The 15,890-nt window shown below is 43.0% G+C and overlaps 1 protein-coding gene across 3 annotated transcripts; it reads left to right on the top strand.

Moving 5' to 3' along the window:
- Positions 1 to 322: 322 nt before the first annotated feature.
- On the top strand, positions 323 to 15,349 carry tfg (trafficking from ER to golgi regulator). 3 transcript variants are annotated; one of them, XM_075479301.1, is made up of 8 exons: positions 323 to 466; positions 3,539 to 3,752; positions 3,907 to 3,990; positions 6,010 to 6,159; positions 7,169 to 7,336; positions 7,467 to 7,613; positions 13,925 to 14,017; positions 14,128 to 15,349. In XM_075479301.1, exons 2-8 carry the CDS (start codon positions 3,569 to 3,571, stop codon positions 14,526 to 14,528), a joined length of 1,227 nt encoding a protein of 408 aa, XP_075335416.1. In that variant the 5' UTR covers positions 323 to 466; positions 3,539 to 3,568; the 3' UTR covers positions 14,529 to 15,349. The 3 variants fall into 3 exon arrangements, with proteins under 3 accessions (XP_075335416.1, XP_075335417.1, XP_075335415.1); XM_075479302.1 differs by having other exon boundaries at positions 7,464 to 7,613; positions 14,131 to 15,349; XM_075479300.1 differs by having other exon boundaries at positions 7,464 to 7,613.
- The last annotated feature ends 541 nt before the right edge of the window (positions 15,350 to 15,890 follow it).

Here is a 15,890-nt window from a genome sequence, read left to right as displayed (position 1 = left end):
TTATTTTTATGGATAACTAAGCCCTTTTTTTTAAATTTTGATTTAAATTTGAAAGGGAAGACGACCATTTCACAATCACAAAAATGTGTTATGAGGAGCAATAACATTTTTTTGCTATAAGGATTTTGTGTGTGATCTAACAGATTACACTACTAATAAAAAACATTGCTTTTTTAAAAAAAACATTTGCAATTCTTACATAGTTCATACATATCGACTGTCAAAGTAACCTTGACCCAACCCTAATGCTTGATAAACTCCATAATTAACGAAGTCAATACCAGCGCACTTTGCTCCAGACACTCTGCGACTGCGCGTGAAGTATGCCACGTACTGGTTGACGTTGACAGTCTGGAGGACACTTCCTGATGCTGGTCCCCGGGTCTAGCTAGGCTAGCTTACAGATTTGAAATTCACGGTTTGGGGAGACCTGTGAAATACTGCGTGGTCAAGTTGTCTGGTTCAGGTAAAATACTCTATTGAGCTTTGATTTCAGTTGTTAAATAATTCAGATGTAATAACAAAGCTCTGTCTTAGCCATCACTGTGTGACTGATAGGTTGCTGCTAGCAATCTGTTAGCAAGCTATACAGTTAGTGCTAGCTGGCTAATGTTACAGTTTCTACGCAGAGAGCTTAGCTACGCTGGTTCTTCCAAACAGGTGTTGGGACTTATTTGTCGAAGATTACGTAAGAAACTATTCGCAGATGCGCTAGAGTACATCTAATTTGAGTAGGGATATGTTGACACATTTTCATATGCAGGATAAACTATCTTACTTGGCTCTCTATTCGCGTTAAATGTAGCTACACAGGAAACCGCTTCTTGCTGACCCGTTAGTATAAAGTCAAATTTAACCAGGCCGTCGATTTATTACTGTGCTAAAATTATACAGTGGGACATGTTAATGTTATTGTTTTCCACTCAGTTTATGTCGTTTACGTTGTCACCATCACATGACAGCGGTGGAACGGCCTATCAAACAGATGAACCTCTTGTACAACCAACACACCCTAAGTTCTTGCTCGGTGTCATTCAAAACGTTTGATTCCAGTTCAGGACGGGTTTGTTTGAGAGAGCCGATGCCGATAGAATACTGTTTACCGTCGTGCCCATAGTATAAACTATATGCTAAACGTTAGCAACTACACAATCCCTAGCATCCAGCTAATTACTCATCTGGCTAGGATAGCCGAAGCCGTAGCATTTCTGGAATTAAACTCACAGTAGTATATTGTTCAGCTTACAACATCAGCCGGTCACGTCATAGTTAATCCAACTGGTGACCAGAAACAGACAATGTGCGTCACAGACGGAAGATGTTATTTGCTGTTTTGATACGGATCTTACACTGCATAATAAACAAAATAGCTAATGTGCCTGGTTACAATGCACATTAACACCCCTTTCGTCCGATGACTGGGCAGTTGAAATGAAGATTCAAAGGCAATGCATTGGCCGCATCTCAAAATTCTTATATAACCCCCTTTGTTACTTTTCTGTTATTATGGAGCATTACCAATAAGGGATTTTGCATTTTTGACTTCAGTTTTCAGGAAACATCACCAGTAGTGAATCCCAGGTTCACTGAGTGCCCTCAGTGAACCTGGGATTACACTCTTCCCTGAAGTGTCCCCCAGGGGACCCCCACAAGGTTGATCAAGTCCTGTATGCCATGTCAAAGAAATGTCTCTGTTAATGACATTACATTTTTAGCTTTAGACTGCCGTCTTTTTGTTGCAAGTGGGACGAATGGCTTTCTCCAAGCTGTTTCTAGCTTCTTCAGACAAAAACACACCTGTCGCAGTTCTGTGTTTAAATACAACCAGTAAAATATTATATAAGTCAAGTAGCATTAAAACGGCGGCGGAAACGAGACATCCATTAGTTTCGTTGCAGCTGTTTCTGTAAAAGTCAAAAGGAAACCATTCTAATTGTTATTCAAGATGATGATGACTTGCAGTAAATGAAGCTGCAGGCTTTCCCTTATCAAAAGTAGCGGTCGTTGATGTTTTTGGTCATAGTCTACGTGGAGGTAGGAGGAGGAAGAGTCTGCCACTTCACTGGATTGTATTTGACCCTTAGACTCTGGAGTTCAGCTAAAGTACTGATGTTAACTCATACTGAACTTCAAACTGCATTTATCACCACAAGATCTCTCAGTTGAGTGGAGACGAGAGCTGATATTTTCAACAGAATGGCATTGTCCTTGATAATGTAACAACCATATTTGAATCATAAATGATTCTCACTGCAGTCGCTCCCCCCTGACCTGTTAACCTACTTAAAGTGCACAGATCCAGTGTCTCTTTGGAGTCCTCATTTAGACTATAGTCAGTTCAAATGAATGATAATAATGTGGTGTTTTTACTGTATTAAGACACATTTAGCTTTACCTGACTAAAACTAATAAGACATTTCAATACTAAGTACAGTTTATTTTGAATATCATCCTTCAGTCATGTGGTGCAACAGTTCACCAGCATTGGTGGATGCTGTTATTTGATCAAATCAAATCAAATTTTATTTATATGGCACCTTTCATACTTAAAAAGAAAGCAACACAAAACGCCTCACAGAGGCTAAAAACAACAATGATAAAACAAACACGCGCACACACAAGCTCAGACCCACTGCACCTATTAGACAGAGACATGGCCGGGCACCGAGACCTAAGGCAAGGAACAAGCCACTCTTGGGGGGCCAACCACACTGAGAGGGCTCACGGCTACAGGGAGTGCCGCAACTGAAACAGCACCGACCCGGGCAGACAAGAGGCTGCACACCAAGGTGCAGAGCCCTCCAGTCACTTGGGCCAGAGCAGTCCATGGGGCAGCACAGCACCCCCGTCAGAAAGCAGCTCCCAGTGTGGGCCCCCCACGAGGAAAGACTGAAGCAGTAAAATAAGATAAAAAGGTGTAAAATGAACAAAATAGATAAAATGGTTTTCAGCTCGTGTAATTAAAATGTAGTACTAAAACATGTAGTTGAAACATATAATTAAAATAGTATAGAACAAAAATTAAATATGATAAAAAGTCTTATTAAAGGAAATCAATAAAATCAAATAAAAGCCTGATTTTAAAAAGTTGAGTCTTGAGCCTCTTTTTAGAAACAACAGTCTCTCAGCAGCAAAAAAAAATTTAAACGATACATAGTAACCAAACGTTTTTGTCACGTGAAACTGAATGAAGCGTTCGGGTTTATCTGAAATGTTCCTCTTTCCGAAGACTTGATAACTTACAGTAGTTGCAGTAATCATTTTTGTAGTTTGCAACTTCTGCCCTGTAGTTTCTATGAAACAAAAGAAACGTGAAATGATGATTTAAACTATAACTTCATTATATATAACTTCATCATGTCATTATTGTTCATATCTTGCTACTCATATGTCTGCGCTCTCCACAAATTTGCCTCCGATGTAAGAAGAGATTCAAATTAAAATGGACATTTAGAAAGAAGAAAGGAAAACTGAGATAACAGTCAAGTTGTTTTTGTCGGTCTGTTTCTAAAACTACCTCTGCTCTCCCTCTATTCAGTGGTGGGAGAAGAAGAGGTCAGACGGCACCATGAACGGCCAGCTGGACCTGAGCGGGAAGCTGATCATTAAAGCCCAGTTGGGCGACGACATCAGACGCATCCCTATCCATAATGAAGACATTACATATGATGAGCTGGTGTTGATGATGCAGCGCGTCTTCAGGGGCAAGCTGCAGAGCAATGATGAAGTTACCATTAAATACAAGGATGAAGGTGAGCTGGGAAACAGGCCCCCTGTGTTCTGGTCTCCTCTGTATGAATTTCTTATCAGTGTACAATATAATTTATTGTAATTTCAGCATTTTTATCTTTTGATGTTATGACCAGCGGTGCAATCATATTGTCTTTGTTTGCCCCTCGATTTCAGACGATGATCTCATCACCATCTTCGACAGCTCTGACCTCTCCTTTGCCATACAGTGCAGTAGAATACTCAAACTGACTTTGTTTGGTAAGAGTACATCTTTACCCTACGTTTATCTCTCTGCTGCCTCTCCTATAGGCATTCACAGCTGCAGAACAAATTTTTGCCTTGAGGAATTTTTTTCACAATTCTGCACACAATTCCCTTCGATTCTTGAGGAAACTTTGAACGTTCCAGTTAGGCTGTTACAGCAGACAGACACTGGAGGGCAGTCCAGCTTCTGTTTCGCACCCCAACCCTCAGGTCTTCGCCGCACAAGTGGAAGCTGTCTGCACTCCCTTCTGACTAATTTGGGGGTGGAATTTCTATGTTTCCTAGCATTGGTTGAGAAAACAAATAATGACAGGTTGTAAATGGATATTCTCACAAAAGCCTTTTGTACCAGCTACACTGGTCTCTAATGATGATTTCAAGTATGTGCCAGCCCCGTTGAGTTGGGGATGTAGCTCATGGAAGAATTAATATCCCCCCAAATAACCAATAGGCCTCACCCTATCGTGGCAGTTGGTGCTCGTTTTGGGCTGTAGTCTCAGGGATTTAAACATGGCTCGTTGCCTTTATAGTGCATTACTCTTCCTAAAGTATGATTATCATCATTGCCCGAAAAGAAATGAAAATGTCCTTAAAAGCACAAGTCTAACAGCTGTATTTTACCCACATCATCTTCATGTGTGAAGGGTGTTTTGTAGCTTTTTTTTTTTTTTTTTTCCCCAGGACATAAACAGTACACAGGAGTTTTTGTTAATAAGTGCTCATATTTTGTTTTGTTTTATCAAAATCGGCCTACATCATGAATTCTTTAGGAAAATGAAAAAATAGATCAATCTTAACTTTTTCCAAATCAAATGTGATCACCGGCTGGTCACCACGTGCCACGACCTCGCATGGAAATAATTCTTCTTCTTTTGAGATTTAAAGGCGTAGATCTCATGACGGCCTAACACCTTAGCTCAGTGCCTCGGGACCCCCGCCGCCTCGATTCAGCTTTGTCCACTCGGACAGGGAAACGGACAGTGAGCATTGAATGCGTTTCCATCGGAAAGATGAGGCTTGGAAGATTGCAGGGACCTGTGTCTTGTGTGTCCTGCTGATTGATAGGTTTCACTTCGCCAGTGTCTCACAGCCATTGTTAGTTTAGTGCTTTGCTGGCAGACTCTGCTGCTGATGATGACAAAAGTTCCCAATTCCTCTGCCGGTCTGGTTATTGTCATGAATGGCTTTGTACAACCAACCACATGAGAAGTAATCCCTTTAATCCCACATGTTTGGAGTATGGAGATCATTGAGCTGGGTCAGATCCTCATTCATAGTGATTGCATACTTGATGTATAACGAGTGCAGAATTCAGGTGTCCTATGTTTATGTTTTACACTCCACTACACCACATAACATCATAGTTATGACACTGTTTTGAGCTCAGTTATCTCTTTTCTCCAGTTATCTGGGCCTGGATCACTGTGGACAGCAGTCTAAGGATAATTTTTTGCACCACAGGAACTTTTTTTTCATAGTTTTTAAAGGTTTTTGACGAAGCATTATTTGTGTCTACGCCGCAGAGGCTACAGGGTAATTGTTGATCATAGAGCTCCGTTCATGATATATATATATTTTTTTTATTATAATTTTTTTTTTAAGCTTCCAGTAGGTACTTTCCCAACATACTTGAAACATTCTGGGACGTATCTGTCTGGTGATGGGTTCAGATGATGCAAGTATGCAGTGATTGGGGAATTTGAACACTGCACCACTTGAAATCATTCACAAAACATCACTCGTGCAAACATTTTCTTTTATAACGTTAGCTCTCCAACTCAAACAGAATTCAGAGGAATTGGCTGAAATTGAAGCAAAGGGTTTGTAGAGGAATTGCAAGATTTTATTTATTTATTTTCTTTAAGAATACATTATGCTTTATTTTATTATATCTGCCAACTGCCGAATCACTGTTATGTTGCGTTAATGTTGCTTTTGGTGTGCTAATGCAGCCAAAAAAGCAAAAACGATTTACATAAATTTACGGCTCTCTTTCCATCATATCGTCTGCAGTGAATGGTCAGCCGCGACCTTTGGAATCCAGTCAGGTGAAGTACCTGCGCAGGGAGCTGATCGAGCTCAGGAACAAAGTCAACAACCTCCTGGACAGCCTGGAGCCCCCCACAGATCTGGCTGGTCTGGCTGCTACAGCACCGGGGAGCGGTAAGCCTCTGCACACCCCCAAAGAGAACCAAAAACAAAAAATGACTCGGTCCTTGCTCGTGGCCTTTGCGGTGCTTGCCCAGCACATCTGGTTGGTATTCAAACAAAAGGAAAAAAAAAAAAAACATCAACAGTGTTTGTAGCCCACTGGGTGGGAGCATATTCACACATCTCTACAGCCAGGTGACCCGATATATCCTGTTGCTGTTCATGTGGTTTTGGTTTGGTTTAGCTATGGGTTATGGCTCTTAATCTTACTAAAGTACACTGCGTGTCCTCCTTAACAAATAACACTTGTTCATATTCCACATCTCTTACAGCCAGAGTTGTAAGAGCTGTGTCCCACACAGACGCTGGCAGCAGACTGAGACAGTTTATAAGAGGCCGTTGATGTTGGAGTAATTTAATGCTTTTTAATAGAAGATTTGTCTGCAGTTATACACCAAATTTGTGGTGCTAGTTCAGTCCAGTTCGACTGTGGTCGCACTCGCCCACATGTGTATGCACGGCAGGCAAAAAAGCGGGCCCTTCCCTCTTCCTCATAGCAGCGACCAAAAGCTTTTATTAGAAGTGCGCGAGAAGTTATAGCACCGCCGCAGGCCGCTGCATTAACGGTGCTTTTTGTAATTCTCAGTCAGCTAAAGCTTCATGCAGCTTTGAGTTCCTGGTCATTTCTGGGCTAAATATGTGCTCGTGATATTTTCCTGCATCTAGAAATAAAGTAGATAAAGCCTTGAGTTTGGAGAGCAGCACTGTGCTGAGACAAACGGGTCAATAAAAACTTGTGTTATTAGGCTTCGGCGACGCTCGTGTTTTGAAGTTTGTAGTTTATTAGGAACACTCAGACCCTCGTGTCCTTACATCGCATGGCTTGTGCTATGATGCAATAACCACATGGATGGAAATCAACCCAAAATGTTGGATGCTTGCATTGTGTTCTTTGCACATTTTCTCTTTCTACCTGCAAGGGCTTTTAACCCCTTTCTGGATGTTTTTTTTTTCCCCCCAGAAACAGTGGATGGACGTGAAGGCAAATTTGTGGCAGCTGACCCCACAGTGAAACAAGTCACTCCGGTCAGTGCAGCCAGCATGTCAGCCTTCGACCCCTTAAAAAACCAAGACGAGGTCAATAAGAATGTGATCTCTGCTTTCGGTCTGAGCGAGGACCAGGCCGCAGGTACTGCCCGCCACACAGCTCCAGGAAATGGAAATAAAGACGCCGTCTTTCAGTATTCGCGTTTGATCGCACAGCCGTCAAGATAAAGCATTGATGTTTTTCCCCCCTACTCTGTTTCCTTTTTCAGTAGCTACTGCAGCAGTTGCTACAGAAGAGCGCTCAGGAACCCCTGACAGCATTGCTTCCTCCTCATCTGCAGCACCTCAGCCTGGAGTTCCCCCTCAGCCGCAGGCTGCCTATGCTGGAGTACAACAGGGACCCCCAGCTGGAATGGATGGTAAGACACTTTCACTCGAATCTACTGTGCTGGATACTGGAAAAAAAAAAGTCCCGAAATATTCTCGAAGTAAGTGTGTTTTTAAGAAGGGACAGGGAGTCTGCGATTGTCTGCTGTGTGTGGTGTGTGTGGTTAGGCTGTTAGATGTTTTACAGAGATGCTGTTAAATGGGAGATTTTTCCAGATGTTGCCACCAAAGTAGCCTAAAAAATACTGTTTCCAGTCTATTTGGCACTTCTTGCTAAAAGTACCAATCCCGCTGTTATAATTTCTTGGCTTATCTTTTTTCTTTTTTTTTTTTTAACCCGTCTGACCGGTGAGTCACTTTTATGATCGGTTTGGAAGTTGTAGCTGGTGTGCTGTTGATCTGCATCGGTTTTGATTGAGTTATTTGCATACCCTTGTCACTATAGTACAGCGGGAAAAGATTTAGCGGTGTGCCCAGCCTCTGCGCCAACCATCTGCACAGTATCTAAGATGCATTTTTCCCCTTTACTATTTATTTCATGCCGTTGTTGACTGTGCCCAGTTCTAACTTAGTTCCACACAGTATTCATGTGTCATCTAGCAAAGCAGAAGGTTCTGGAGTTCCATTGTTCAGTGGATTTAACTTCCATTATTTGCCATTTATTGCTCACTGATCTCCACCACTCGCGCATCCTGCCAGTGATCCCTAATGGATTAGGTTCGGAACATATTAATGAGCTGGAAGAATATTGTTTGGATCTGAGCAGAAATCTAAGATAAACACGCTTTAAATGATGAAAAACGAAGAGTCTTAATTCCGGCTATGCTGACATGCTTTTCATCTCTTTATTCACACACACACAACCACAGACGGTTTCCTTGTTTGTTTCCTCTCTTGCTGTTGAAGCTGGAGGTTTTTAATGAGGAATTACCCACAGTGTAATCTTCAGCTCGGTATAAACGAGTTTACCCATAAAAGGCCATATTTATCTCGGTCAGTAAAGACCTTATGGGCTCTCCCCTGTGTGCAATCTGAAACTCACAACGTTTGTTCCAAACTTGAGGCCTTGATAAAGATGGATGAACGAAATATCAGGTGGTGTGTTTGGAAAAAACTATTTTCTCAGCACAGCACCGCTGCGAGATCCAGCTCAGAGGGGGATGTTCCCTAATGTGCCAGTCAAACGCCAGCAATTCATTTTTAGTCCAAACTCATCACTTAATGTTCTTTTTGCTTGTTTCCTTTTTCTTTTTGAAGAACGGCCAACGCAGGTGCAGCAACAGAGGGGAACCCATCCATGTTGTTTATCTCCTTGCTGGCAGTTTGTTGGGTTGTTAATAAATTGCGGTTTTGGCTCGGCTGAATATGCACTCCTCCGGAGCAAAGGAAAGGGTCTCGTGTTGCTCCCTATGTGGATTGTAAATGGCACTCTGAGCAGTCACTAGGCTTGACTCCTGACCACAGCTGCAACCCCGAAGACCAGCACACATGTCGTTTGACTACTTCCATTACCGTTTAACTGGTGGTTTGGCCTATCCGCTTGGCTTAGTAATGTTGGTCCACAAGGAAGGCTTTTGCAGTCACTAGGTTAGCCAGTAACACACCATGTTTCACAGAAACGGCCAACTCAACAGAAGGCTGTGTGGTGTCCCTTTTTTTTCCTTTTCCTTCCTCCTACTGTAACAGAAAACTAGGGTATTTGACCAAGTAACCGGTTCTTGCTAACATATTGTTTTACCTGGTTTTTTGGATTTTGTCAGATGTGGTGATGACAATAACCCACGTTTAATCTGCGAATTTAGCGTGTCCGCTGTTGCGTTCACACTGCCGACCCGGGCTGCCGCGTCAACTCGACTCGCCTTTCGACCCGCGTCAGACCCTAGTCTTTTTGCCGAGCCGAGTTTGGTGTGAACACAATCGACGCGGGTCGGACGTGGGCGTGACGTGGCGTGACGTGAGGATTTTAAAAGACAGAATGGACAGCTGATTCAGAACAACAGCGACAGGTGAGGACAAGTTTCACTCTGTTTTAGCCTACATCAAGTTCGAGATATTTTTTAATATGGCCAACTGGGGAGACAAGGAGGTCCGCGAGCTCCTCAGCCTCCGAGCAGAGGACGTTATTTACAGCCACATGTCGGGGACTATAGTGCTCTTGTATTCTCCGCATATGTTCTTCGGCGGCATCCCACGTTGTAACCATCCACACCCCGTAAAATAACATCTCCATGAACTGCATATACAATTGCAAAAACGAGTCCTCAAGGTGTATTTAACCCTACCTCCGACGCATGGCTTGTGCCTACGTCATTGTACACGCCCAGAATTTTCTGTGTTTCGTGTGACGCTCTGCCACTAGGCAACGCCCCCTGAACTCGGCTTCAGGCGACACGGGTCACCAACACGCCAAGCGTTCACATTGCTCGACGCGGGTCGACGGTGCAATTTGGACCCGCTAAGGTAGCGGGTCGCAGTGTGAAAGGGGCTATTAAGTTGGCTGAACGCCAATGTTCCCTCTAAGCTGCGCACCTGTGCTCGCACATTCTCAGCACACAAGAAAATCTATGCAGCGCATAAAATATTTTTCACCATTAATATCTAATACTAGACCTAATCTAATCTAATTAATTAGACCAATAATGGGTTTTTCTATACCATTTTTCAATATAACGCAGTGAGTGACAGCTGTTCAGCCAATGATACGATACGGTTAGTTACGCAATGCAGCCAATCAGAGCATTGATAGTGCTTTCATACGTGCCCTGGCCATACGCGCCGTGCAGGTTAGCTAGCTAACAACAGTGCGGCGGAGTTAGGAGCTAAGAGACGCAACCCCTTATCATGGAGAAACGAACGGGCAGCGCCAGCGACACATCCTCTCACCAAGCCAAAGTAAAAAAGAAATGCGGTTCTTTGAGGATGGAATGGCTGTCTGAGTATGTGCAAATAGAAGAACAAGCAGTGCAACTGGGTCAATTTTTTTCTTTTTTGAGTGACAAAGGTCTACTCTGCAAAACATGCAGGCTGCAAGCATGACTCTCACATATAACAGATAACATACTACACATCTCATGAACAAGATTTTTGTCTTTTTCATTTTAAGTGGGCCAAATCGCTTAAATTAAAAGTAAACTAATGAAAATTGCTGCTGTAAGTTGATTCTTTTAATAAGCCATGTAACTTGCTATGATCCAAGGTTTTGGACAGGTGTGATACTGGTGTGTGGCCACAGCATGCACATCTGATCTTGCTCACAGTGGTCCTCACTGTGCTCAGGGAGCTTGTGTGTTTGCCCAGACACATGAAAAATTAGAGAGAACATTGCTGAACGCCACTGGATGTTGACCAGGGATTTAAACTAACATCTGCATATAAGCAAACACAACCATACCCGCGCTATAGCTAAGGAAGATTTCCTTGTTCGGTGCTCAGCTGCTCTCTGACCTCCCTGTGAATGTAGGAAAAGGGAAAAAAAAAAGATTATTACTGTGATTCAATAAATCTTCTAATTTTGTTTTTAAATATATCCCCGGGCCCAACATGGTAACATGTAGTTTATCTCCTTATCTGTTCCTTGGTATTTCTTACTTCCAAGGCCGCAGATGGTTGGCACACAAAGAAAGTAAACAAGTTCTGTATGATCTCCTCTTTCACTCTGTGGTTTCTTCACTCCCTCCCCTCAGATTATTGCTTTCTGTGGCTGCAGACTGTTAGTCTGATGGCCTCGGGGCAAATCCGACCAGCCAGCTGGTGCACAATGTGTTTTTTTTTTTTGTTTGTTTGTTTTTTTTTAAAGGGCAATATGTGAGTTTTGGATGCCAACTAAGCATATGTGGCTTTTTTAAAAGGTACCCGGAAGGTTGCTTTTAATTCTAGCTTAGGTTACCCTGTTGGCATAAGAATGCAGAAGATTCATAAGCAGATGGTAAAGATTTCACCCTGTTGTCTGATGCTGATTGACCTGTGGCAATCATTTACATCTGTACAAGAAAGAAACCATAAAGCCCGTGTGGATCTTTATCAGATGGACAGATGTTTGGTGTGACATGTCGTTTGATGCCTCCCCCTGAAGGCGTATAGACCCAAATGTTGTTTATTCCAAATAAAAATAATTCATCTGACTTTTTTTTTTTTCCTCCTGAATCCCTGCTAGCTGTCTTCTTTTTTTTTTTTGGCCCCGATGGTTGACCTCTTGACTACACTGGAGTGAAATGAACTCCAGGACCAAATATGTCTAACAGCCCATCCTTCCATCGGTCTTACATAACACTCGTGATTGATTGCAGGCGAAGAAAACACGAGAGGAAACCAATTTGACACACATACCTCCTCTCACAATAAAGGCCAGCATGATCATGTTAAAGGAGATAGCAGATGACTGCCACATCACTTCAGTCTGTTTAAAAGGCAGCACAGAAGTGCACAGATCCCAGCAAAGCATTTAGTTGTCAAGTTTCCTCCAGATGAGTCCAAAGCAGCACGAGGTGTTTTTTTTTTTTTTTTTTTTTTTTTTTTTTTTTTTTTTTTTGGTAGAACACTGGCAAACGTCTTTGCGAATAATCCTTTTAAGGACAGTAAAGGAATTGCGGCGCATGGAACGTTATAAATCAGTGATTTTTCTTCCACAGAATCGAGTGACGAAGAGTTATTTGTTTGAGAGCGTCGATCCTCTTGTAGTTTTCGGAGCAATTGAATAGCTCGCTCTCCGCCGTGCCAGTTTTGAGACGCTCGAGAACTCGATATCATTCTCCCAAACAGTGAAACAGTGAAGTTTTCGCAGCACTTGAAAAAGCCTTTTTTTTTATTTTTTATTTTTTTATTTTTTCCCCCCAGGTGCAGACCTCTTTCATTAAGCGCTCTCTCCTTGTGCTATTTATGTATCGTCACCACCATTCTGTGCCAGGCCGGAGAGATTTGGGAGTGAGATTGTGGCCTTGGAAAAGGGAGAGCTCCAGTTTGCCAAGTCTTTGCATTTTTATTTTTTGTTTTTTTTGGGGGGGGGGGGGGTTGCCTTGGTATACTTAGACATTCAATGGAAAATCTGACAAAGAAGTTAAAATCGTAGGGGAAAAGGATTGGGTTTTCCTTTTTTAATTTATTTTTGTTTTGTTTTACAACGGCATTACTGTTCAGCAAAATATACCTCTGATTATTGTATATTCCACTCAGAAAGTGAAACTTTATTCCTCAGAAAATCAGAGGCTTTTAGAAAATTGCTATTCGGCGCGTATCCTTAAGTTGAGTGCAGTCCCAGATGTGACGGTGACCATTCTCCATTAGTGCAAATGGCAGTGTGGCACAATGAAGTCATGGTCAATTAAAGTCTATGGTAAGTCACTGTCTGCAAAGACGGGCGTGGCTGGCAGCGCGAATATCATTTCCTTGTTGTGATGCAGAGAAATGCCGTTGCACTTGAGTCTGCGGCGTGTTGACATCTGCCGCATTCGGATCTTTCGTCAACGTGCCAGACAAATATGTCTGTTGCTGATTACGAGCCACGGAGAGTTGTATCAGAGTGTTTGCAGCTGCTCTCATTGAAGCAGTTATGTAATAATCTGTCCTGATGAACAGGTGTTTCCAGGAAGAAACGGGCAAACCATCTACACTTTGTCTCACGTGTGTCTCGGGCCAAAAAAAAAAAAGGAAAGAAAGAAAGAAAGAAATGGATCAACCAAGAGGCGTTGATGTTTAAAAACTGTAAATGTTTCCAGATTTCCAGGTATACACATAATTTGGTATATGTCTGTTTAACCTTGAGTTGGATGAGCTATAGTTTCACAGTTAATCTCTCACAAAGACGCGTCAGATTTAGTATTATTATTTTTTTATTTATTATTTTTTTTCCAAAAGGCTCCGAGAGCTGTCGCAGAGATAGTTTGATCCTGATCAGTGTAGCCGCTGAGTGATCTGTAGGGGTTAGGGAGCAGTGGGAGTTTGAGCCAGCGTAGGACAATAAAACTTGTCTCTTGCCTGTTGTCCATTAATGTGATTTATGTTCTATGGGTGGGTTATTTTATGGACAGTTGTTAGCCAGCTAACTGTTCTTACCAAGTCTTAATTATTTAAACTTAAAGTCTCAAACACGACAGTTCCATCTGTAGTTCCTGGCCCTATTGTAGGGCTGAGGGGGGGAGGGGATTTTCACTATGCCCTGAAAAGCCACCATCGAGTACAGTCCGATTGATGTCCCGAGCGATGAAGGAGGGTGACTGTAAATAGAATTGTATTGCTTTGCGTCTGGAATTAATCTGGATGCAGTGCAATCGGGAAATTAGATGTGTTGTCGGACAGTATGTGATATCTAATACTTGGGTTCTGATGATGTTTGTCTCTGCTTTTTCAGGTCAGGTGTACCAGCAATACCAGGCTCCAGGTGGCTACCCGCCTCAGCAACCAGGTGCCCCACCGCAGCCACAGTATGGTATGCAGTACCCTGGTAAGAATCAGACTAGTCACAGTTTAAGAAAAGTATAAGTACCCGCTGCACAGTGGAGTGCATTTCCTTTATTTTTTGGGTGAATTATTGAGACCTCCTTCCTTTCTTAGCAGGATACAGCCCTCAGCCCGGAGCCCCTCAGCCCGGCCCTCCACAGCCGCAGCAGCAGTTTCAGAATTACCCTCCCGCCTCCTCCCAGGCTCCAGCTCCTGGCCCAACTCCAACTCCTGGTTTCCAGGGTGGGCAGCAGCAGCCCCATCCATCTCAGGGAGGCCAACAGTATCCACCAGGAGCCTTCCCTCCCCAAAACTATACCTCCCAGGCCAACCAGCCTGCCAACTACAGCATGCCGCCCAGCTCCCAGCCAGGCGCAGGGTACCAACCCCGCCCAGGATACACGCCGCCTCCAGGCAACACTGTCACCCCTCCACCCGGAGCTGCTAACCCGTATGCCCGTAATCGCCCTCCTTACGGCCAGGGCTACACTCAGCCAGGCCCTGGATACCGGTAAAAGAGGAGAGTAGGTGCTCCTCACACAACCCTAATCCCCCTACCCTAACATGTGGCTTCAACTGTTTGGAGCGGGTGCAGATATCAGGTCTCCTGCTCTGCACCCTCCTCCTCGTACAAATGTCCAGTCCAAATATGAAACAAGCAACCCCTCCCAGTCTGATGGTTAGTGTTTGTGCGTCGTGTCTCCAACACGCCTCTCTGTTCTGGCCCTTGCGTATGATCCCTGTGTTATTTTCCCCCTCTTCTCCTGCCATTTCGTCTGGCTGCTCTGCCCTCCTGTATCTGTCGTAACAATATAACCGGTCTGTATGCACACACCTGGAAGACCAAAACAGGCTGTTGCACAAACTGTTTATCGTCCTCTTCATGGTAAGGTTTTTATTTTGAGTGAGATAGGGCATCTGCGACAAAAAGAATCTCAAAACAGCTGTGAGTTTGCTCTGCATCTGAGCGTTCATGAGGCACCATCACAACGACACCCCTTTACGTTTGGTTTTGTTTTGTTTTTTCGGTTTCAGTTTCACCACCATGTTGGTATTAATAATGTGTCGATGAAACTGCCCCATGCTGGGAACACTAGCTAAGTGATGGCTTACGGGAGGCGTCACGATGAAAGGCTTCTTTAGTTTAGCTTCTTAGTCTCTCTCACCTCCAGAACAGCTTGCTATTCCTTTCTCTCTTTATCTTATCACTGCTTTTTACTAATATATCAAATCAAAATCCACCCTTAAGTGAGATTAGTTGTTTATGTATAAACTGTAACATTTCTTTTTTTTTTCTTCTTTTTTTTCTTGAACCTAATAAATGATTGAGATTGAATTGGAGTCCTTTCTTCTTTTTTCTTCATTTCGTCTTGCTCTTTGTCCCATGTTGTCTCTCTTAACGGTCTCTCCTATTTTTTTTTCCCGACGGTTTGTGAGTTTGTTGAAATTGGCTCGTCTCATCCTCTTCGCCTCCACCCAGATTTGGAAAACTGAGGTAATACTGGTATTCCTAGTTTGTTTTCCCGCCTGAGCTGTTGTTGGCAGGGACACGTGTCTTTGGAGTGTGCGGTTGGTCTCATGTCTCTTAAGTGAGAGGAATTAAACTCGTGTGGCTATTAATGATGATTTAGAGACGTGTTGTCTGTGACTAGTATTGCTCTCCACCTTTTCTGTGCCAAATTGAAAGTTTTTGTCTGCTGAATAGGGGCAGCATAAATTTTATGCAGTTATTAAAATTGGTTCAGATCTACATTGGCAGCTCTATGAAGAAAAGAAAAGCAACTGTTTTGCAGATGACTTATCACAAAGTCACAAAGTGGAACTACTGCTACTATAATGTATTGATGCCTTAAAATGATCTTTTGTGCTTTTAGTTT

The sequence above is a fragment of the Odontesthes bonariensis genome, chromosome 12 (genome assembly GCF_027942865.1).
Source record: "Odontesthes bonariensis isolate fOdoBon6 chromosome 12, fOdoBon6.hap1, whole genome shotgun sequence".
In the NCBI taxonomy this organism is placed as follows: domain Eukaryota; kingdom Metazoa; phylum Chordata; class Actinopteri; order Atheriniformes; family Atherinopsidae; genus Odontesthes; species Odontesthes bonariensis.
Note: the sequence above shows the minus strand (reverse complement) of the source record. Positions and strands in the feature narration are given on the sequence as shown.

Coding starts and splice junctions, on each gene's coding strand:
- tfg (XM_075479300.1), top strand. CDS start 3,569: ATGAACGGCCAGCTGGACCTGAGCGGGAAGCTGATCATTAAAGCCCAG. Junction 3,991..6,009: donor ACTCAAACTGACTTTGTTTG/GTAAGAGTACAT, acceptor TATCGTCTGCAG/TGAATGGTCAGCCGCGACCT. Junction 7,337..7,463: donor GAGCGAGGACCAGGCCGCAG/GTACTGCCCGCC, acceptor TTCCTTTTTCAG/TAGCTACTGCAGCAGTTGCT.